This window comes from Ostrea edulis, chromosome 3 (assembly GCF_947568905.1).
Source record: "Ostrea edulis chromosome 3, xbOstEdul1.1, whole genome shotgun sequence".
In the NCBI taxonomy this organism is placed as follows: domain Eukaryota; kingdom Metazoa; phylum Mollusca; class Bivalvia; order Ostreida; family Ostreidae; genus Ostrea; species Ostrea edulis.
Window position 1 is genome coordinate 48,918,725 of NC_079166.1, and position 24,627 is coordinate 48,943,351.

The following is a 24,627-nucleotide window of genomic DNA, read 5'->3' on the forward strand; positions in this document are numbered from 1 at the left end:
ATTGGAAGCCATTGTTTGATTTTCTAGGGACCTGGTGGTCTGACAGGAGGCCTCCCTAACTTGTCAGGAGGGGCTCAGATATCCCCACAGGATCAGGAAAAGGTGAGACATAGGAAGAGAAGCTGTCATAAAGCATTGCTAGTAACAAATTGTATGTTCATTTAACCATACAAGTCACTTTAAAGTTACGACAGTTGTTTTCTTGAAATGACCCACCTTCATTTCACATTCTCAACAAACATGATCACATGTTGTGTTCTAATTCATTACACTCAACCGAACATAAATAATTTATACTACAAGTAAACACAGTGTGTACAATGTAGGTATAGAACTGATCTCAAGAGTGCAGTTTATTGACGTCTATAAGTATATAAAACATCTTCTTTGAAAACATACATCTTCTGTTCTCTACAATGAGAAAATAAGATCAGTAATAAAACTATTCATAAATGCTTTGTGGGTGGGTGCCATGTCAAAACACACAGGAAGAGAGCCTTCGAATGGGGCTTATTCCTTACTCGCAAAATCACGAGAAGCCGTGCTTCTATAATTTAAATACCTGTATAACAAGTAACAGAAACTTAAATAGAAACCAATGAAATTTGGTTTCCGGCAAAAATATAAACAAAACACACGTGGTCGATAGACACACGTATAACTATAATAAATACATATGTTACATTAAACAGTGGTTTTAACGCTGTAAACATAAAAGGGAGAATGGAATTTGATTGGATACGACCATATTGCCCCCTTTAGAAATTTTACTAAACCCCTTACAGTCTTTTAAATTGTCTTTTTTTTTTTTTTTAGCTCAAGTGAGCTTTTCTGATCGCCTGTTGTCCGTCGTCTGTCCATCTGTAAACTTTTTACATTTTCGACTTTCCAAAGACATCTTTGGGTAAAGGTCTTTCAAGTTTGTTCAAATGAAGGGCCATGTCCCCTTCAAACGTGAGATAATTACAAAATGTAAAAATAGGGTGGGGTCATTTAAAAATCTTCTCAAGAACCACTGGGCCAGAAGAGCTGAAATTTATGAAAGCTTCCAGACATAGTGCAGATTCAAGTTTGTTAAAATCATGGCCCCTGAAGGTTGAATGGGGCCACAAGAGGGAATCCAAGTTTTACATGCAAATATAATGGGAAAATCTTTAAACATCTTCTGAAGAACCACTGGGCCAGGAAAGTGCAAATTTACATGAAAGCTTTCTGACATAATGTAGATTCAAGTTTATTGAAATCATGATCCCTGGGAGTAGAATGGGGTCACAATAGGGGATCAAAGTTACATACAAATATATAGGGAAAATCTTTAAAAATCTTCTCATGAACCACGGGCCAGAAAAGTTAACATTTACATGAAAGTTTTCCAATTCAAGTTTTTTTTAAAAAAATCATAGCCCTAGGGGTAAGGTGGGACCACAATAGGGGATCAAAGTGTTACATACAAATATATAGAGAAAATCTTTTCAAAAACCATTGGACCAGAGAAGTTTACAATTAAATGAGAGCTTCCTGTCGTTGTGCAGATTAAAGTTTGTAAAAAGCATGGCCCCTGGGGTTAGGTTGGGGCCACAGTAGAGATCAAAGTTTTACATGTGAATATATAGGGAAAATCTTTAAATATGGGCCAATGTGACTCAGGTGAGCGATGTAGCCCATGGACCTCTTGTTTACCAAAGTTGTTTTGTTTTTTTTAGGTAAGAGCTTTAGAATGTTCATATACTAAAGGAAATAGTCCTAGGTAAAGGGGAGAAAATTTGGAAAACATACTGATAGTAGTTATTAGATATCTTCTTAAATATCTATCGGTGATCTGTACATTATGACATCACAAGGCATATTTCTGTCTAGCTGCAGAACTGTAGCTCTCTGAAAAAATATTTTGACATAACAGAGAGCTACAGAGCCACCCCTTATAAAAACCTTCGATTTACGGCGCACAAAAAGCTGCGCACGGTTGAGGCCTTATATCGTTGTATTCTTGAGTTGCTGTCTCATAAATTTAATAGCAAAAAATTCTTAACATATTTTCCTACTATACTTGTGTCTAAACATACCTTCAAATATTCATTAAAGCCCCATACGACCCCAAAACTCCCAGCTTTAAATGATTTCGTTTGTTGACGTAGCCATGTTAGGTAGCCGGTCAATTCAAACCCTGTTGTTGTTGGTATCTATTCATAAAATTCGTTATATGTTATGTATTCGCTCCTCATTTATTATCAATACGAATAATTTATAGAAATTTTAAAAAAAAAGAAGTTTTTCTAAAGGTAAAATAAGCTCTTGATTCATGAAAATGCTACTAAAGTCCTTAACACTCGTGTGGCAAGGATAGAGACCGGACCAGACTATTGAAAGACGCATTGCCGTGAGTTTAGCTATTTGAATAATTATTATTTAAAGGCACTGGGATGATATATTATTTAAAATATTTAGCTGAAATATTTGTGGGGATATTTGTTCACATTTAGACGTTATTGTGCAAGTATGGAAATTAACCAGGATTCGAATTGACCGGCTACCTAACATGGCTACGTCAACAAACGAAATCATTTGAAGCTGGGAGTTTTCAGGTCGTATGGGGCTTTAATGAATATTTGAAGGTATGTTTAGACACAAGTATAGTAGGAAAATATGTTAAGAATTTTTTGATATTAAATTTATGAGACAGCAACTCAAGAATACAACGATATAAGGCCTCAACCGTGTGCAGCTTTTTGTGCGCCGCAAATCGAAGGTTTTTATAAGCTCTCTGTTATGTCAAAATATTTTTTCAGAGAGCTACAGTTCTGCAGCTAATTTCTGTCATAAGCAAATTAAATTGTTTTATCTATTAATGAATAAATAGCTACTCATATTAGCATCAAATGATTTGTTGCAAAATTTAATGAGCAAAGGTTTAAGCAGAATATAATCATTTTGAAAATTGTTAGGAAAATGTTTTTAGGTCACCGGAGTAACTCAGGTGACCTATTTGCTATTGGTCTGCGTCTGTCATTCTTTAACAATTGAACAAATTTTAATTCTCCTTAATAACTCACACTGCCTTTTCAATTCTTTTCAAATTTGGTATGAAGCAACTTTGGGACAAAGGGGACATATATTGTGAATATCAGGAATTTTGCATCCCCAGGGCCTTAGGGGCGGAGCAAAAACAGTCAAACTGCCAAAAATTAATAAATTTTCAAAAATCTTCTTTTCTATAACCACACATGTAAGAAAAACTAGATGCATAGTCATATAGAGGAGGAAGGCCTCTACCAAAAGTGTAAATTTCATGATCCTTGCAATAGAGGTTCCAATTTCAGGGTGGGGCCGAACTTGGTATATAGTCATTTAAATAACATCTTTTTTAATGCTATTGATGCTAAATTGAAACTGAATGGATATTTAATAGGAGCAGATAGCCCTTTACGAAATTTGTAAATCTCATGATTTGGGGAATAAGGGTTTTAATTCAAGGGTGTGGTCAAAATGGTTATAGTGAGATTAAATGTGTGTTAACAATTGAACATTTTTAATTTCTTCTTGATAGACACCCTTTCAGTTCTTTTAAAATTTGGGACGAAGGGGACATAAATTGTAAAGTTCAAGAATTTTGCATCCCCGGGGCTTAAGGGGCAGGGCAAAAATAGACCATAAACCAATTTTCAAAAAATATTTTCTCTACAACTGCACATCTGTAAGAAAAACCAAATCCATACTTGTCATGTAGAGCAGGTAGGCCCCTACCAAAATTGTAAATTTCATGATCCCAGGGTAGAGGTTCTGTTTCCAGGGCGGGGCCAAACTTGGTATATACCGGGTATTGTTTATGTGTAAAAGGTTTAAATAACATCTTCTTAAATGCTGTTTATACTGAAATTAAATGGATATTTAGAGGGAGCAGGTAGCACTTTACCAAATTTGTAAATTTCATGATCCCAGGGGTAAGGGATTTGGTTCCAGAGTGAGGCCAAAATTATCGTTGTGATCATTTGAAAGAATTCTTCTTTAATTTTGCTGATACTATATAAAAACTAAATGCACATTTAGGAAAAACAGAAAGGGATGTACCAAAATTGTAAATTTTGCATCCCCAGGGTTCTGACTCAAGGGTGGGTCCAAAGTATTCATAATAATAAAACATATATTGTGTAAAGTCTTTCATCAGTATGGGCACTTTGAGGGGCATTTCATTTTGTGTTTTAAGAACACCTCTTGTTTTATACTGATGCTATATTTGTCGTAGATATGCTGAACAGGAAAATTGTTATAGATTTCATAGTTTGATACATTTTAACTAATACGCAGGTGACTGATAGGGCCTGTGGGCCTTTTGTTTATCATAAAGGTTAATGTGGACACCTAAAGTTCCCTGGAACCAGAGTCGAGCCAAAATAGGGATTCAAATAATTTTACATTGAAATTTTTAGGAAATTTTTGATTGGAAAATCTTCTCAAGAGTACAATTTGTCAAATTGAAATGCAAGCATCTTTAAATCATCTAATGTAAGGTATAAGTTTGTTCAAAACATACGACTTGGGGCCAGTAGTGGGCCATAAGAGAGGTTGAGAGTTTTAGATAAGAAATTGTAGGGAAATTCTTTTAAAAAAAATTTGAAGAGTCACAAGAACTCAATTTGTCAAATCATATCATGCATTGCCAATTGATGATTCAAATTATATCATATATTACCATTTAATGATTCAAATTATATCATGCATTACCAATTAATATTCAAATTTATTTCCCTGTGTGAGGCCATAATTGGGTTGAAAATGTAACTGGTCCGGTGATTCATGGACTTCTTGTGATATTTTCAACTCCCAAAAATCTTCTAAACCAGAAAGATGTATACAAGCATCCTCTTAAGTCTATATTCAAGTTACCCAAACCATAGCACATAAGTCTATATTCAAGTTACCCAAACCATAGCACATAAGTCTATATTCAAGTTACCCAAACCATAGCACATAAGTCTATATTCAAGTTACCCAAACCATAGCACATAAGTCTATATTCCAGTTACCCAAACCATAGCACATAAGTCTATATTCCAGTTACCCAAACCATAGCACATACATGTAAGTCTATATTCCAGTTACCCAAACCATAGCACATAAGTCTATATTCCAGTTACCCAAACCATAGCACATAAGTCTATATTCAAGTTACCCAAACCATAGCACATAAGTCTATATTCCAGTTACCCAAACCATAGCACATAAGTCTATATTCAAGTTACCCAAACCATAGCACATAAGTCTATATTCAAGTTACCCAAACCATAGCACATAAGTCTATATTCAAGTTACCCAAACCATAGCACATAAGTCTATATTCAAGTTACCCAAACCATAGCACATAAGTCTATATTCCAGTTACCCAAACCATAGCACAGGTATCTGGTGTTGGTGAAGGGTGACATCAGAGGTTTAAAATTTCACCTATTTTAAAAGAATACAATTTGTAATCAAGCATCCATCTATAGTGCAAATTCAAGTTTGGCAATGCTGAGGCTACAGTGTGTGTGTGTAAAGTTTTACATTCATCGCACAGGTGAGCGACTTGGTGGATGTGTCTCTAGTTATGTTATTAAACATTTGTCATCAAATGAAACTTTTTTGGATTTACAGGCGGCCCTGATTATGCAGGTGTTACAGTTGACTGATCAACAGATTGCTATGTTGCCTCCGGAGCAAAGACAAAGTATTCTTATCCTCAAAGAGCAGATCTCCAAAAGTGCTGCTCAATGAACTATGTCCTCCGCCGCTCATTGAGCTGAAGTATCTGTTCACTGAGCTGTAACATCTAATCACCGAGATGTAACATTTAATCACTGAGCTGTAACATCCTCTCATCTGTCAAGAACTTTCAGGAAAAATTTTCACATCTTTCCTCAGAATTTGTTTCATTGTATCAATAAAAATTTCATTTTCTTCTGAAATATATTGTTATTGATGTTTTGCAAGCAAGCACACCATTGTTAAGAAATCTAACTGCTGTACATGTACCAGTATCAGGATATTGCTTCATTCAATATGTTAGGTGCCATTAATGTCACTTTTCTGTCTCAGGGAATCTTGATATCCATTTTATGTTGTTGCAGCATTCTTTTGCAAATCAATGAAAGAGTTAAAAAATTGTAGAGCAGAAATCCTTGTCTATCATAGTCCTATACTTGAGTATTTGAGATTAAGTACACATTTTCCCCACTTTACGGGGGAGGGGGGTGTTCGAAAGTTTACATATTTCAAGATGGATTTAAAGTCTTTTGGTCAAGTTTTATCAAACATAAAATTTTCGAAGATAATTTGATATGGACTTCCTTTTACCAAATCAATCCCCATTGTCTTTAATACGTTAAGTTTAGTAATAGCTAGTAAGTATTCAAAATCACCACCATTGTTTGCTCTACACACCTTTGTTTCTAAACAGGAATGAACACCTTTGTTTCTAAACAGAAATGAAGTCTTTCCAAATCTACATAGACAACTAGATTTATCTCCCTTTACACATACAGCAGACATCCTGCTACACAACAGTATAATCTACATAGACAACTAAATTGATCTCCCTTTACACCTACAGCAGACGTCCTGCTACACAACAGTATAATCTACATAGACAACTAAATTGATCTCCCTTTACACCTACAGCAGACGTCCTGCTACACAACAGTATAATCTACATAGACAACTAAATTGATCTCCCTTTACACCTACAGCAGACGTCCTGCTACACAACAGTATAATCTACATAGACAACTAAATTGATCTCCCTTTACACCTACAGCAGACGTCCTGCTACACAACAGTATAATCTACATAGACAACTAAATTTATCTCCCTTTACACCTACAGCAGACGTCCTGCTACACAACAGTATAATCTACTTAGACAACTAAATTTATCTCCCTTTACACCTACAGCAGACGTCCTGCTACACAACAGTATAATCTACATAGACAACTAAATTTATCTCCCTTTACACCTACAGGAGACGCCATGCTACACAACAGTATAATATACATAGACAACTAAATTTATCTCCCTTTACACATACAGCAGACGTCATGCTACACAACAGTATAATCTACATAGACAACTAAATTGATCTCCCTTTACACCTACAGCAGACGTCCTGCTACACAACAGTATAATCTACATAGACAACTAAATTGATCTCCCTTTACACCTACAGCAGACGTCCTGCTACACAACAGTATAATCTACATAGACAACTAAATTTATCTCCCTTTACACATACAGCAGACGTCCTGCTACACAACAGTATAATCTACATAGACAACTAAATTTATCTCCCTTTACACATACAGCAGATGTCATGCTACACAACAGTATAATCTACATAGACAACTAAATTTATCTCCCTTTACACATACAGCAGACGTCGTGCTACACAACAGTATAATACATTTCCTTTGTTTTTGCCTTTGATATTTTACCAATGGTAGTGATAGCCATTTCATCATGAATGCGATGCAGTTGTGAAAAATCACTCGTGAATCTTTATAAATATAGTGCATCTATTTTAATGGCTGGGAATTCCAACAGAAAGGTAAGTGAATGTACATGTAAATATACTAAAGAAAGAAATTTCATTTTTATACACCTGTCGAAGACGGGAGGTAGTATGGTATATTGTCCATCTATCCGGACCTTGTAGGCAAAATACTTAATGAACTGCAAGATCCAGGATCTTGCAACTTGGTACATTTGATCACCATGATAAAGGAAAATGCCTATTGTTAATGTCAAGGTCATAGTATCACATCTGGATTTGGTTTTGTTGTAATTGAACCAAAACATCTTAAGTAACCATTGTATTATGTATGATCTTTGAATTTCAGAGATGAGTATAATGTTGTACTCATTGGTTAAGATATACTGTTCTTGTTTAGTAGAAAAACCATGTAGGACCGTCAACCTTGGTACACATATTCCTCATGCCAAGTGGAGAACGCCTTTTGTTCGTCAAAGGTCAAGGTTGTTGTATCACTTAATAGGAAAACTTTTGTCAACAGGATTAAGACCAAACCGTAAGCTCCAGAATCTTACAAAATGGTACATTTGATCACCATGATGAGAGGAAGATGCCTATTGTTTGTCAAGGTCATAGTATCACTTAGTAGGAAAACCTTTTAGGCAGGATAAAGACCAAACTGTAAGCTTCAGGATCTTAACAACTTAGTACATTTGATCACCATGATGAGAGAAAAATACCTATTGTCAGTTATTAGAAAAACCTTGCATTCCCATGGGGATCCGGGTTAGAATAGTTCCTCAGTACCCCTTGCTTGTCGTAAAAGGTGACTAAATGGGGTGGGATGGTCCTTCAGATGAGACCGCAAAACCGTGTTACAGCAGATGTGACATGATAAAGATCCCTTCCTGCTCAGAGGCCATAAAAGCCAAGCATAGGCCTAAATTTTGCAGCCCTTCACCGGCAATGATGATGTCTCCATATGAGTGAAATATTCTCAAAAGGGACGTAAAACAATATTCAATCAGCCAATCAATAGAAAAACCTTGTAGGAAGAATACAGATCGAACTATTGGGATTGGGACTATCAACCTTGGTACACATACTCTTCATGCCAATTGGAGGACACATTTCGTTCTTAGTATCACTTAGTAGGAAAACCTTGTAGACCAAACTGTTGGGGCTAGGACCATGAAACTTGGTACACATACCTTATGCCAAGCAAATGATGCCCATTGTTTCTCAAGGTCACAGTATCACTTAGTAGAAAAACCTTTTTTTCAATATAAATACAGATATTGCCCTGAAATTTAGTCACAAGCTTCCTCTCAGAGGAATAGCTGTTAAATTTGCATTTCAGCTGGATTGGTGCATCATGACCTACTATAGGGGTAAAAGAAGGTTAAACAGTTTTCCAGATTTTATTTGCGCTGAGTACAGGTATTACCCTGACATTTTGTCACAACCTCTCAGAGAAATGCATATTTAGTTCACATTTCAACTTGATTGGTGCACTGACCTATAGGGCTAAAAGTAGGTCAACTAGTTTTTTGGACTTTTTCTCATATTGCAGAAATATTGCACCACTATACTGTCTAGAACATGTTCTGCTAGTTTTAAAAAATCTTTTGAGGCACCTTTACTTTTAGAATTATTTGATATGTTCTACAGACCAAATTAACATACCAGTAAATAATTGAAAATAGATGAAGATAATTAACGTATGGCTTACATCTTAAAGGGACCTGTTCACGTTTTTCGAAAGAAATATTTTTCATTTGTGATGTTAAAACTTAAAAATATAGTTTCTTTAATGTTGACAACCAAAATTTGGACCGTCTGAATGTAAGGATAAGAGCAATATTTCAGCTTTGATTCTGTGTTATGTAAACAAAAACTCGAGTATTTTTATGTAAACAAACAAACCAGTGAAACATTAATTTTGTAATTCAAAGGATCTTCATTTTGTACAATTACAAATTTTAACTTTTAAATGACACATTTTACCTAAAGCATACTTGAGATGTGATATATATAATAAACTTGGATCAGTATCCATTTATTTTGAAAACTCGTAAACAATAACACACCTCAATCTTTGTTTTCAAAACAAATGATAAACTCTCTATAATGAGCTTCCATCATGATGAATAACCTTAATTTTTTGTGAAACCTTCTAAAACATATTAGACTATAAATTTTGATTACTTAAAGTGAAATACAAAATTTGGAGGAAAATCGTGAATCAGTCCCTTTAAAAAAGTGTGATATATATATGTGTGTGTGTGAAATATTTTGTATCAAGAGCATAATTATGATAAATAATGAATTTGTAGTCAAGTTTAATACTTTAATTTTATAGTCAATGAACTTATAGTCATTACCTTTGAAAAGTTTTTTTCTGAACCTACATGTAGCTGCTTCTATAATGATAGTTTTGCTCAAGTTTGTTTATTGTTAAGAACTGCTGCTCAGGTGAGGGATCTGGCCCATGTTTCATTTCATAACACCCTTACCCCCCTTTGATATTTTTGAACAAAATAACAAAACTTGTCCTTTGTTTCATACTTTTTAATTTAGGTTTGTAAATATTTTTTTTACATAAACAAAAACATTTCAAAATGACACTAATTGCATCCAAAGTTCTGAGGGGAAATTTTTATCTTATTAAACAATAAGACAAGTCAATAATCTGGTATACATCCAACACAGAAATGACATTTATGAAAATTGGGTACAGTATAACATACAAATCAAGTAGTCATTCACCGAAATTTCAAAATTTGCAGTGGCTTTATTTATTAGAACACTTGCATACATGTAGCGGAAACACAAAAAATATGGAAACAGTCCTTGGTCTGAATGTATGACTCTCAGAAATCTTGGGACTTGGTTTCATTAATCATTCATTTCATTAATAAAGTTGTTAAATTAATTCATAAATTCAATGTCCCAGAATCCCCCCCCCCCCCAGAAAAACAATGCAGCAATAGCTTTGACATGATATGTACTTTGTAAACAGTGTCAAACACATAAATGCCTTTCTACCCTCATTAAAAGATAATACTCTCAAATTATTCAATTCTTGTGAAATTTCTAATCACACAAAATTACATGAACATAAAAGCCTGCATTAAAATAGAGTAATCCTCTTACATTTTTATAAATAGTATACTGTAAATTCCTAAATATACATGTATGTAAGGAATTTATTAATGCGTAATTTTGTGGAAACATCACTCGTGAAAAAACATTTCTCACTTTTAATTTTATATTGCTTAAATACATGCAAAAACACTTGATCAACAGAGCACTTGCAAATTTATTTTCTTGCAATTTGAAATCCATGAGTCATTTTGCGATAACAAGTCCTTGCGTAAAATATAGAATCGACAGTTTCCTCCTTTTCTGTCCTTTCCAAAATTATCGTCACCCACTACTCAAGCATACAATTCAAATTATCGTCACCCACTACTCAAGCATACAATTCAAATTATCATCACCCACTACTCAAGCATACAATTCAACCAGTTTGAGAATTGTTGGTAATGTTTGCCCATATGTGTTCATTCAAGAAATAAACTTTGAAAATACAGGAAAATATGAATTGTGATGCTTCATGCTGAAATACTTCATGAAGCACAATAGAACTTTTTAAAAAGTATGCTGGTGTGAAGCATTGCAAAAACTTAATAAATATGATAAGTAATACATACATATTGGGTTTCAGTCAATCAATGAGTAAGTCAGGTCTATGATAACACCTATACTCCACAGTAAACCACAAGCTGCTGGTAACAGAAAATTGAACATCCTGCATTTTTAAAAAGTTTTAGAATACTGACCAGTGATGACTACTAAGGATGCATGAAACACCTGAGTAAACTGTTCTGAATAGTGGAGGATATTCACAACAATATTTTGAAATTGAAAAATTCACCAGTGAAAAAATGCAGATTTAGTAGGAAGACACAACCAAAAAAAACCACCAAAAAATGGACAATCCTTGACATATTTGTGCAAATACATGTAGATCAGCAGATTATAACAATAACATTCCGAAAACTTGTGTAATAATTGAAGTCAGATGACAGAAACTTTCGGTACTTTTTACCCTCCTTCCCTCTCCACCTGACATTGATCTTTTGATCTCATCCCTAAACCAAATAAAGATTTATGTAATAACTTAAAACAATCTAAATCACAAGGCAACCTGCATCAATACACTGGTAAAATGCACGTCAATCATGTCTCTAAAATCGTGTACAGCTAGCATCCCTGATATATTATTTTAAAAATTCATTAACTATTAATTGTGCAGCAGATAATATAAAAACTATTTATTGCAAAATAATCACAGTCTATACTTAAATGGTTTTCATAAATAATGCAACAAGATGATATTGTAATGTTTTCTAAAACAACACATCATCAACTGGGAGTTTTTTCTGAGTTCCTCATGCTCCAGTATTCCTCACTTTGCATTTCTGTTAACCTCGACACTGTCCTCTCAAATGCAAATAACTCTTCCTCTCCTGTGAATATACTGGCACTCGCCAAGTCAGATTTCTGAAAAGACAATCAAATCTAAACTGCTGATTACACCAGTTTAGAAAATTTACCCTTAACTAATAAAAGGCCCATGGCCACATTACTCCTCTGCACTGTTGCACTTTCTCCAAGTAAAACTTTAAAACCCCAAATACTGCCATGTATTGGTCCAAAGAAATAGGTACAGATTCTAAAGTTATTTGGCCCAAAATATCGATGATTTCACTTGGAGCTCAAACCCTGGCATTCAAATAGGGAATAGATTAGCAAACCCAAAATCCACTCAGTTTGATCAGCAAAATGATTTGTGTCATATGACGAGAGCTAGAAGTTGGCATAAAATTGCAAAAATGCCATTTGCAATGAAAATATCCACAAATTCAGGCAGTTTTCCTTTCAGAAAACATACAGCGCATGCGTCGAGCAAATTCATATTCAAGTATGTTTTTCATCTTAAAATAATACACAATGTATATCATTTTCATTTTGCTTGATAAATGCGCACATCTTTTCCTGAACAATAATCTGTATGATATTTGACAGTTTTCAGGCTTATTTTGAAAAAAGGCGGGAAATGTCTTATTCATGATGTCATAATGCTATCCAATTAGGAATATCATTCTGATTTTGTTGACATAGTATACCTGGCATATATTTTACTTTCTTAAAATGGGGGGATCTTTAACCCCGGGGAGATATCCTTCAACAATAAAGACATTTAAGTATCTGTTCTTCTTCACTCAAGATCAGATATCTTTAAAACAGTTTTAATCGCTTCCATTTCTACTCTGTCGCTATCTTTAATAAGTAACCAAATACAGTATATAATGAGGATTCTCATTGGATGCTGATGACACTTCTACCTTTGTAGTGATTGGTAAATTTTTAAAGCAAATTTGACCTCTGAAGTGACCCTCTATGGGATGTTGTTAGATGTTTGTATAGCGAGTATGTGAGTGGATCTAACATCTAATTTTAATTAGATTGCACTGAGGATGCCCCCATATTTTTCTTAAGATGATTTTTAACATGTGATTCTTCTCGAGATGAATATTGAAACATTTTCTAAAACATTTCCCTCTACACATGTCTTCCTATTTAACAACCCTAACCTGGTCCTTAAGGGTCATGGTACATGTATGAACAAACCTGAGTCTACACTACATGATGCTGCTTGTGTATCAATAACATGCTGTTTTTGAGAGGCAATCTTTATAGAATTTTCCTACATACATGTACTTCTATGTAAAACTTTAAACCTGTATTGTGGCCTTACTCTGGTCCAAAGGACTGACCAAAACTGAATCTTTATTACCGGATAAAAATATATATAAGAAAATTTACTTGCAAGTTTTGCCTTTCTGGTCCAATAGTTCTTAAGATTTTTTCCATACAGATTTTATTTTCACCATTTCTGAATTTCTACAAACTGGGAAAATTTTAATCCAATGTAATTTTTGCCCATTAAAAAATGACTTTGCTCCAAATTAATAAATATTCTGGCAATACGGATGAAAATATAAAGAGAGGATTTTTTTCAGGTAGAGAATATTTCTCCTTGGATGAAAACATGGTCCTACATACATGTATGAAAAAACTTGTTCTGCCATTTATCAATGGGAACCTTGTACAATGTTTGACTAAAATTAGCAAAATGGTTCTGGATATGTTGAATGTATGAAAAGTTAACAACTACATTAATGACAAAATGCCTCAGGTGAGGTATACATGATTGAATTAAAGCAAAGTTTCTATATTGTTTCTATATTGCTTTATATTCATTCAACACCTGTTCGTGTTTGTACTTTAATGAACTAGAGTATGCAGCTATTGCCCACATCTGAAGTGCAGTCCTCTTGGCATGTAAAATGTCTCTGTGGAGTTTGAAAAATTATAGATATGTTGACGTGCAAGTAAAAATACCTCAAACTGTTCACACAGTTCTGACAGCAATAGCAACCTTAAATCCAATTCAATCAAATAATATAAAAGTTCACTATGTAATATTTACAGTTTCAATCCCCTATATGGAGGATAACTAAATTACATCAAGCAAAAGATTGCTAGGACTCAGCCTCATGTTTTAGATTCACATTCACCTCGGAGTTTGTAAGGTGATATCTGACCAAGAACTGTATGTCAAATTTACTTGTTATTCAACCAATAACAATTTGAACAAGGCATTGCTGACAAACATGAAATACACTCAAACCAACTTCTATGTTATATGATGTACCCTCATACCTAACCATAAGTATGCAACATTTAATTTGATAAATTGTATAAATCATTGATTGATACATTGTAAGTCTCAGCAAGGTCTCACCTGACAAAGCCCAAGTTAAATGTGAAATAGTCAAACTTTCTACTAACCTCTTGAATTCCCAAATCATCCATGAGACTTCTATTGTCATCAAAGTCTTTCTGACTCATGTTTCCTGCACCAAATAATTCTTTAGGTTTAGCATCTGCTGAACATACAACACGTACCTGTAAAGTGAATCAATTCTTAGTATGAAATCATTAGCATGTAAATACATGTGTACATTACTGTAATTACGCATGAATCTCTTTCACTTCATTTTGTATCATACATGTATGTACACATGGTCTTTTTGTCTGTATTTCTGTCCAAATCTCTAAAAAGGCAGTTTTAACGACACTTGGTACAAACAAACAAACTTTTTTCAAAAATGATGTAAACAAAAACTAAATTCATGTTTTCATAAGTAAAACAAGAGGTCCATGGGCCACATCGCTCACCTGAGTCACCTTGGCCCATTTTCCCTATATATTTGCATGTAAAAATTTAATCCTTAATGTGGCCCCAACCTACCCCTGGGGGCTACAATTTTCACAAACTTGAATATGAACTATATCAGAAAGCTTTCATGTAAATGTAAACTTTTCTGGCCCAGTGGTTCTTGAGAAGAAGATTTTTAAAGATTTTCTCCATATATTCATATGTAAAACTTTGATCCCCTATTGTGACCCCATCCTTCCCCAAGGGGGCTTGATTTTAACAAACTTGAATCTGCTTTTTCAGGAACCTTTCATGTAAATGTAAACTTTTCTGGCCAGTGGTTCTTGAGAAGATTTTACCTATATAGTTGTATGTAAAACTTTGATCCCCTATTGTGGCCCCATCCTACTCCTGGGGGTCATGATTTTAACAAACTTGAATCTGCACTGTGTCAGAAAGCTTTCATGTAAATTTGTACTTTCCTGGCCCAGTGGTTCTTCAGAAGAAGATTTTCAAATATTTTACCAATATATTTGTATGTAAAACTTTGATCCCTATTGTGGCCCCATCCTACCCCTAGGGGTCATGATTTTAACAAACTTGAACCTGCACTATGTCTGGAAGTTTTTGTGTAAATTTCAGCTCTTCTGGCCCAGTGGTTCTTCAGAAGATTTTTAACTGACCCTACCCTATTTTTCCATTTATGTGATTAGCTCCCCTTTGAAAGGGGCATGACCCTTCATTTGAACAAAATTGAATCTCTTTCACCCAAGGATGCTTTGTGCCAAGTTTGGTTAGAATTGGCCCAGTGGTTCTGGAGAAGATTTTTAGTAGTTGTTAATGTATTTTCATTATTTTACTATTATGTCCACTTGGAGAAGGACACTGTCCTTCATTTGAAAAAAATTGAATCCCCATCACCCTTTTTGCCAAGTTTGGTTGAAATTGGCCCAGTGGTTATAGAGAAGAGGATTTTTAAAAGTCATTAATGTATTTTCACTATTTCGCTATTATTTCCCCTTGGAGAAGGGTGTGACCCTTCTTTGAACAAATTTGAATCCCCTTCACCCCTAGATTCTTTGTGCCAAGTTTGGTTGAAAATGGCACAGTGGTTTGGGGGAAGAAGATTTTTAAAGTTGTCAATGTGTTTTCATTATTTCACTATTATCTTCCCTTGGAAAGGTATGTGGCCCCTTATTTGAACAAATTTGAACACCCCCCCCCCCCCCCCCCCCCTCACCCAAGGATGCTTTGTGCCAAGTTTGGTTGAAATTGGAGAAGATGAAAATGTGAAAAGTTCACCACCACCTACACCACCACAACGGACAACTTTCGATCAGAAAAGCTCACTTGAGTCTTCGGCTCAGGTGAGGTAATGAATTCAATTTATCGCATGGAATGCAATTTTTCCCCATGATTTCTCAATTGAGTTCATAAAAGTGAGGAAAATTTCCATAGCTATAAAGGAGGAATAATATATTTCAACTTCTGAACATCATAGAATTTTTTTTTAGAAATGCAACCAAATATATACATGTATCAACCCATGCATCATTTTTTTTTCATTTGTATCAAGTGTCCTTAATTCTCTCTGTGAGTGACTGATGTTTAAATATCTAACTGTTCACAATACAAACCTTATTGTCATAGAAAGTATCAACTAGTGTGATAAATCGTCTAGCTTCTGTTTTATTAAACAATGTCATTTTGGGGATATTTTGCAGAATAACGGTATCAAACTCTTTGCTGATTTCCAAGTAATCAATGGCTCCACGTGCCTACAAAAGCAAATGTATACACAAAATACTACAAAGAATATTGGGCTTATAACACCAGGCACCATATGCATTATGTCATTCATGTGAGTACATTTTTCCCTTGATATAAATGTGTATAGAGATAAGATTAAAAAAGCTTGTGTCCATCTGCACATTCTAAATATTCAATAACACTCTAAAGAATACATGTATCTATTTGATACAGTATAGAGATTGGCACTGAAAACCACAACATTCTTCAAAGGCCCCACCCTACCCTCTTCCTCCACACAAATAAAGTTCAGTTTTTAACCTTCAACTTCATCATGAAAGAAAACTAATGACATGGACATAAGCTATTTGCCTAACTCATTGTTGAGTACTGTTACAACCTGTTTACACATTGAATCAAAGTCTGTCTTCAATATATTCCCACAAGTTTCTGGTAAAAGTAACTTTCTTCCCAAAACATCCAGGACTCGGGATCCAATTACTACAAAATACACCCCAAAATATATCAATGACAAAATCATAAAGTAAATGTATGGATAAAATATTCAACAAACATAATAATGCAGAATTGTTAAGGGCAGTGAAAGGCATGGGCCCACCTGAATTATGACCTATATCAAAAAGCTTGACCAATACTTTCCTTACTCTCCAAGCCCCTACCGAGGGAATGATCTGAATTGGCATGTACAATATCTGATATGAAAGGATGCCTGCAAAGCAATTCGTGAAAACGCTCTTTTTGTATTTTATATCTTAGTCTTCTCCTGATGCCAAAAACTAGGCACTTGGTGTCATTAGCATGATTTGAAGAATGTTTAACACCATTGGCTCTGAAAACTCGTTAGTAGAGCCGTATATTGATACCAATATATTGATAATACATGTATAATTCCAATATTATGGACTTTTTAATATGTACCGGATTTGATGCACACAGAATTGTATTGTACTGACATATTTATTTCAATACACAACCCTAACTCTTAGTATGAAATGTATGCCCCTGAAAAACACCAAGTCTTTAATATGATGCATTTGCCTCTATGGATGCTACAATGTATGTCAAAGACCTGCATACCATATTCCACAATTCATTTTTTGCAGTAAATAGATATGATGTTAACAAACATGCACAGTGTAGATATACTGACCTTGTTCCTCTTGTTCTGCGATGAGAGCTTGGAAGACTTCGTCTATTTTTTCTTCAGCATTGCCATCCCCTGTCCTGATAGCATAGAAAAGTCTCATCATTACCCAAAAAATTGATTCAAAAACAGAAATGGCCGGGTTGCTTCAAAAGATATTATAGAGGATTTGGTTACACAAAGTGTCCATGCTTAAAAAATGACAAACTACATGCAGAATAATGTGGGAATATATTGAAGGCAGGCTTAAAAATGCTTAAAAAATGACAAAATACATGCAAATTTTTCAAAGAATGTCTGATTTCTTCCAAACAGATACATGCACATCTTCAATGCTTCCACTACAGCTGTACAAGGTCTGAAGGATGTCAAATAAATGCTGTAAGATGAGCTGATTACAAAAATAGGTACCGTCTATTCAAGACATGCATGTTCATCTACACGTAAATTTTTCGAAAAATGTCTGATCATTTACAAAAAGACACTTGCACATCTTCAATTTGTTCATAACAACTGTACAAAGTTTGAGGAAAGTAAAGTGAGAGGTGTGAGAGGAGTTTATTACAAAAAGTAGGTACCCTATTACAGGGACGCCCGCCCACCTGCCCTTCACCATATTATAAGTCGGATACACATTGTGCAACCCAGCCAAAAATTTCAAATGAAATCACTTCAGACATCTTGAATAAATTACATGTATGTGTAATGAAATTGACATGATAAGAAATTAAGCATAATCATTTTATACTATTCTTGCATGTCACATGTTTGTGTATCACTTACAGAAAATAAAGTTGGCCTTTAGCTGGAAGTGTGTTCATTCTGTAATCCACCCCTGAATTTAGACTTAGTACATCACAGTGTTTCTGAAATAAAAAATAAACCTCAATACATGTTACTCTTCAATATTCTCCAAGCACAATTCTTAAATCTGATCCAAAAGTCATTTTCTATTTTACAGATCTTATGATGATAAAAATAAGTGCCTACCAATATTTGATAATTCATCACTATACATTATAGTTACTGAAAAAAAGATATTCTATTTTATCAGAGCTCACTTTTAGTGGTTTTATGGGTACAAATATCCAAAGAATTTACTACCTCAGCAAAATACACAATTCATAAAATGTTTCACTGTTCAGAAAACACATCAACCAATTTACATCCAAACAAAACTATAAAATCTTGGCAATCCATGATGAATTGGCTCCCACAAATTCAACAGATTCCACAGAATGTTCATTTTTATGCTTATACCTGTAGAAATAATAATATTCATCTCTAATACTCAGGGCTTGATTGATTTGAGAGATATCATAAGACCACAAACTATCACTGTATAGCAAGGATTTATATAAAAAAAATATCTGAAACTTTAGGATGAAAAATAATATGCAAAGAACAATTAAATCATTATTTGAAAAGTTTACCTTCAATTCCCCAATAAAAGGAACAAAATTTCCTCGCTGAAGGCCATTCTTGTATAAATCTGTATAAAATATTGACCATAAAAATTCAACATTTCAAGGAATTTATTTCTCCTTGTTCATTTTTGTAAATACTACTTCTACCCCAATTTTAGGTCTAAACTAGAGATTGTTTTTAAGAAAAACAAATGTTTCCTCAACTCCCCAAACTGGAAGTGCATCACCTCCTCTCCTTATTGTACTGCATGGTATGGAGGAGAAAGCACAGGCAGGAACATAGACATTATGAACTCTGATAAGCCATATAGGAGAAGTGCTCACAAACTATTTTACACCCTCCATCCCTCTTACCCACTATAACTTTTAATAAAATAATTGGATCTTCCCATCCTGACAATATGCACATCTACAAATGGCAATGAAACATTTTACAAAGCTTCAATTCTCTCCGATAAGCCATTTAGGAGAAGCGTTCACAAAATTTGTGACAGACAGATGGAGAGAAAGTACAAGAATAATGTTTCCCCCTGGAAGAGGGAAGACATAATAAGAAATTCTTCAGCAAAATTAGATTATGTTCATACATGCATTACAAAGTTTTTAACATAAAATACAATTCATAATCCTATTATCCAAACTTTACTTGCAACCATATCATCTAGAAAACAAGATACCGATTAAATAGTCTCCCAAACGAAGTACTGACTGTGTAAAAGTGGTTTTTTTTTTAGTACTACTGTTTTCCTCACTTGACAAAATCCATGCCAATTTTAACTTCGTTTATAGATAAATCTAGATTACGAAGACTTTTTCAAAAATTCCCTTTTTTCCTTCAGTAAAACTGGTATTACTTGACCTTGATCCTAGTTTGTAGGTCCCAACATCCTCTCATTATTGATTATCCATCCCATGTTTCAATCAGTCCTGGTTCTAAAGTTATACAAGTTTTCATAATCAAGGTCAAAGGTCAAGGTCATTGGATATACTAGTTTGTAGGTCATTACATCCTTTTATCATTTCTGAAGGTTCCATGTCTCTATCAGTCCTGGTTCTAAAGTTATACGAGATTTATGTTCAAGGTCAGGGGTCAAGGTCAATGGACTTACTTGACCTTGATACCAATTTGTAGACCCCATCATCCTCTAATTGTTTATGAAGATCCCAACTCTTTATAGGACCTGGTTCTTAAGTAATACCAAGTTTATGATCTAAGGTCAAGGTCACTGGAGTTACCTGACATTGATACTAATTTGTAGATCCCATCATTCATTCATCATTTCTGAAGACACTATGTCTTTATCATACCTGGTTCTTATGTAATATCAATTTTATGTTCAAAGATCAGAGGTCAAGGTCACTGGAGTCACTTGACCTTGATACTAATTTGTAGGCTCTGTCATTCTCTTTTCATTTCCAAAGACCCCATGACTCTATCTATCATCTTTGCAAAGTTGTATCTGTTGAATTTTGGAATTAATTTTTCCCCCATAGAGTTCTAGGTTAAACCCAAATCCCATTTCATCCCCCCAAAATGTATCCTAACCCCCTTCAATCTGAAAACAAAAACATTTCTGTACATGTAGATACGTTGGCCTATCATATTCTTGAATATCTATTACTTTCATCAACTGGTTACGGAGAATGGTGTCGGACAATTTAAGAACAGAGCAAAAACAATAAGTCTCCAAACTTAAAATTACCAGTGTAACATATTACTACATATAATTATACATTAATGAGGACTCAGTGGCAAATATTCATGCTTTAACTGGTTCACTATGACTAACATCTCAAAGTTATTTCTCACACAATAAAATTCCTAGCACAGTGACAAGTGGTGCTGTGCTTTCATCATTTTCATTAACAAACATTTACATGGTTGTGCAATATCATAAAATCAAGTGATCAAAGTACACTTGTTTTTGCTCAAAAATGAAAAGCATAAAGTACACTTCCATGAAATTAAATATTAATAAAATGGTTTGACAAATTCCTGGAATTTGATGCCAATGAAAACTGACGAAACCACAGTATATTGCTTTAAAATTTTACCATCAGGTGGTCGATTTGATGTGGCTACGACCACAACTCCACATTTAAACAATTCTGTAAAGAGTTTCTTCAGTATCACAGCATCAGCTATGTCTGTCACCTGTCAAGTACCAAGGAGATTCTGTACACAATCACAGGGCTTCATTTCTGTACACAATCACAGGGCTTCATTTAAGTCATAAGCTGGCTTATGAACTACAAAATTTCTAATATTACATTAGTTTCATCAATTTCTCCTGTCTATTGATTTTTTAAAATGGAATTTAGGTGTAATGTTGCAAGTATATAGAACAAGAGGTAAATGGGCCACACCAATCAGCCAAACAGTTACATTTTTAAAAATTTCCCATGTAAACTTTGATACACTGTTGTCAATCTAGCAGCCCCTGTCTCCTCCCTGCTCATTGGCGCACTGGTCTTAACTGTACCCATGTGTTTATTGAGAAGAAAATTTTGCAGAATTTTTCTATATATTTTATGTAAAACATAATTTGAATTCCCATCATTGCCCAGCTCTGACCCAAGGGTAATGGTATGAACAAATTTGAATCTATATCACGTAAGGATACATGTACTAGCATATTACTTTAACAAATCATATTGTTGCAATTTTTCACAATGAAATTCTAAAGTGATTTACTGTAAAGCCTATTATAGCCCTGTCCTGAAACTCCAAGGATAATCGTGTGAAAATTTCAAAATTTTAGAATGCTAGCATACTGTAAACTCCTAAATTTTCGCAAGGAATTTATTATTGCATAATTTTGCAAGAAACATCACTCGTGAAAAAATATTTCTCACTTTTATTTTTATATTGCTAAAATACATGCAAAAACACTTGATCAACAGAGCACTCGCGAATTGACATCCATGAGTCATTACGCGATAATAAGTTCTCGCGTAAAATAAGGAATCTACAGTATTACTTTGACCCATTGTACACCGGAGAAGATTTTTCCAAAATTTTCCCATATGATTACATGTATTCCAATGTAAAACTTAAACCTCCATAATGCCCCACACTGGCCTTATGAGTTCCTAACAAGCTTTAGTTTACACTCCACGAGAATATTTGAATATAACCAAATATCAGGCAATATTTTGGATTGCTGGAAATGTTGGTTATTTCGGCACATGAGAATGTTTTGCCAAAAGTAAGTGCCATATTATCTATTCAATACATATAAATGATACATTTAATATCAGTAAATAAAAATTAAGACATTTAGTGCTAAGATTGTAATTATAAGAATGGGAGATTGTAATTTAACAAATTGTCTACATGTGGTTTTTTTGGGAAGAAAATTGTTCAAGATTTTCCTAAACTGTTTTAATATCATATTTTAAACTTCCATTCTCACCCCACCATCATCCTGGGGATCGTGGCATTAACAAATTTGATTCTACTCTACTGGTACATGCAATTGCTAACATATTGGTTTGAAATGTAAATCATTAGTGTTTCTTTATTCCTATGTAAAATTTAAACTCCTCTCGTAACCCTGCATAGACTATATGGGCCAGGGTATAAACAAACTTCAATCTATATTACATGAGATTTTTTACATATTAATTTGAAAAATCAGTATATGCACCCAGGGGTGCATGAGCCAAGTTGCATGGGATACATTGTAAAGCCAGGAATGACGTGGTATATTTATAATGGTGAAGAACTAATTTCAGTTTTAAACTTTTTGAGTTACTGTCCAGAAACCATATTTGTCTGAAGTTTTCAATCTATATTCGGTCACTGTGACCTTGACCTTTGTTCTCCAAAATCAATAGGGGCCTTGCTTTGCTGGTATCCAAAAATATATCCAAGTTTCATTTGATTCAAATTAAAAAAATTCGAGTTATCCTCCGGAAACCAAAATCCTTTTGGAATTTTAAATCTATTTTCGGTCACTGTGACCTTGACCTTTGACCTATTTTCTCCAAAGTCAATAGGGGTCTTCCTTACCTGGTACATAACAATATCTTCAAGTATCATTTGATTCGGATTTAAACTTTCTGAGTTATCATCTGGAAACCAAATATTTCTGAAATTTTCATTTTATATTCGGTCACTGTGACCTTGACCTTTGACCTTTTTTCTCAAAATCAATAGGGGTCTTCCTTACCTGGTACCCAAAAATATAACAAAGTTTCATTTGATTCAGATTTAAACTTTCGGAGTTAACATCCGGAAACCAAATTTTTCTGAAATTTTCATTCTATATTCGGTCACTGTGACCTTGACCTTTGACCTTTTTTCTCCAAAATCAATAGGGGTCTTCCTTACCTGGTACCCAACAATATATCAAAGTTTCATTTGATTAGATTGTAAACTTTTTGAGTTATCATCCGGAAACCAATTGTTGACGCCCAACCGCCCGCCCGCATCACCAAACCAATAGCCGAGTTCAACTTCGTTGCAACTCGGCTAAAAATTGTACCCCTGTGGTTCTTTTAAAGAAGACAATTTTCAAAGAATTTTCTTATCTATTTCTGTGTTAATCAAACTTTGATTTCCTCGTGTCCCCATGTTTTGCTTGATCAGTGATTCTTAAAGAAAAGATTTTTCAATCACCCACCTTATTTTCACTTTTTTCAAATTATCTCTTCTTGGAAAGGATTAATATGGCCCTTTATTTAAACAAACTTGAATCCTCTTTACCTAGAAATACTTTGTGCCAAAGTTGGTTGAAACTAATTCAATAGTTTTTGATACATTGATACATTGAAAATGTGAAATATTTACCATGATGCTGAAAACAACAACAAATTTTGATCAGAAAAGCTTATTTGAGTCTTAAGTTCGGGTTAGCAAAATGAACTTCTTAATCTTTACAATAATATAAGGTAAACAAAAGATTCTCCATTTCAATCATACTATATATGAATACCTGAAATTCATCAAAACACAGCAACCATGCTTCATTGCTGATCTCCTTGGCAACTGGTGGAATAGGATCAAAGGACTGAGTTTTTCTTACATTATACTGCCTAGGCACAGACTGTTTTAATGTATGTACTCCTGAAAATATATGCTTCATAATGCACATTTTGTTTACATTTACCTTAATAAAAACAATTATCTAAATTCAATTACCTGGAAAATGCATGAAATGTTTCTCCACTTTAAATAGTAAAAATACCAGGATAAGCCACAGAAACTTAAGAGTTTATTTCCAATGATATCCTAAGTGTAAGTATAGGAGTCATAACCTGAGGAGTAGGGATATCTTCATTATAAACTGAGGAATGGGAGATATTTTCATTTAACCTGAGGAGTGGGAGATATCTTCACTATAACCTGAGGAATGGGAGATATCTTCATTATAACCAGAGGAGTGGGAGATATCTTCATTATAACCTGGGGAGTAGGAGATATCTTCATTATAACCTGAGGAGTGGGAGATATCTTCATTATAACCTGAGGAGTGGGAGATATCTTCAT

The 24,627-nt window shown here is 34.2% G+C and overlaps 2 protein-coding genes across 4 annotated transcripts in view; one reads left to right on the forward strand and one right to left on the reverse strand.

Annotated features, from left to right (window-relative positions):
• The window catches only part of LOC125673639 (cleavage stimulation factor subunit 2 tau variant-like), a 15,904-nt gene extending 9,965 nt beyond the window's left edge, over nucleotides 1-5,939 (forward strand). Inside the window, exons 10-11 of the mRNA XM_048910282.2 lie at nucleotides 28-102; nucleotides 5,629-5,939. Of these exons, the coding sequence (XP_048766239.1) occupies nucleotides 28-102; nucleotides 5,629-5,748 (195 nt within the window). The 3' untranslated portion in view covers nucleotides 5,749-5,939. The remainder of the gene's footprint in view (nucleotides 1-27; nucleotides 103-5,628) is intronic.
• Nucleotides 323-24,627, reverse strand: part of LOC125676458 (AFG1-like ATPase) — a 32,834-nt gene continuing 8,529 nt past the window's right edge. For 2 of the 3 annotated variants that reach the window (XM_056158051.1, XM_056158053.1), the window contains 9 exons: nucleotides 24,074-24,204; nucleotides 21,189-21,288; nucleotides 19,140-19,198; nucleotides 18,490-18,572; nucleotides 17,713-17,786; nucleotides 16,942-17,042; nucleotides 16,430-16,570; nucleotides 14,423-14,539; nucleotides 10,055-12,067 (listed from right to left, as the gene is read on the reverse strand). In XM_056158051.1, coding sequence (XP_056014026.1) covers nucleotides 11,930-12,067; nucleotides 14,423-14,539; nucleotides 16,430-16,570; nucleotides 16,942-17,042; nucleotides 17,713-17,786; nucleotides 18,490-18,572; nucleotides 19,140-19,198; nucleotides 21,189-21,288; nucleotides 24,074-24,204 — 944 coding nt within the window. In that variant the 3' untranslated portion in view covers nucleotides 10,055-11,929. Of the gene's footprint in view, nucleotides 412-10,054; nucleotides 12,068-14,422; nucleotides 14,540-16,429; nucleotides 16,571-16,941; nucleotides 17,043-17,712; nucleotides 17,787-18,489; nucleotides 18,573-19,139; nucleotides 19,199-21,188; nucleotides 21,289-24,073; nucleotides 24,205-24,627 lie in introns of those variants that run through there. The other variant, XM_056158052.1, reaches the window with a different exon arrangement.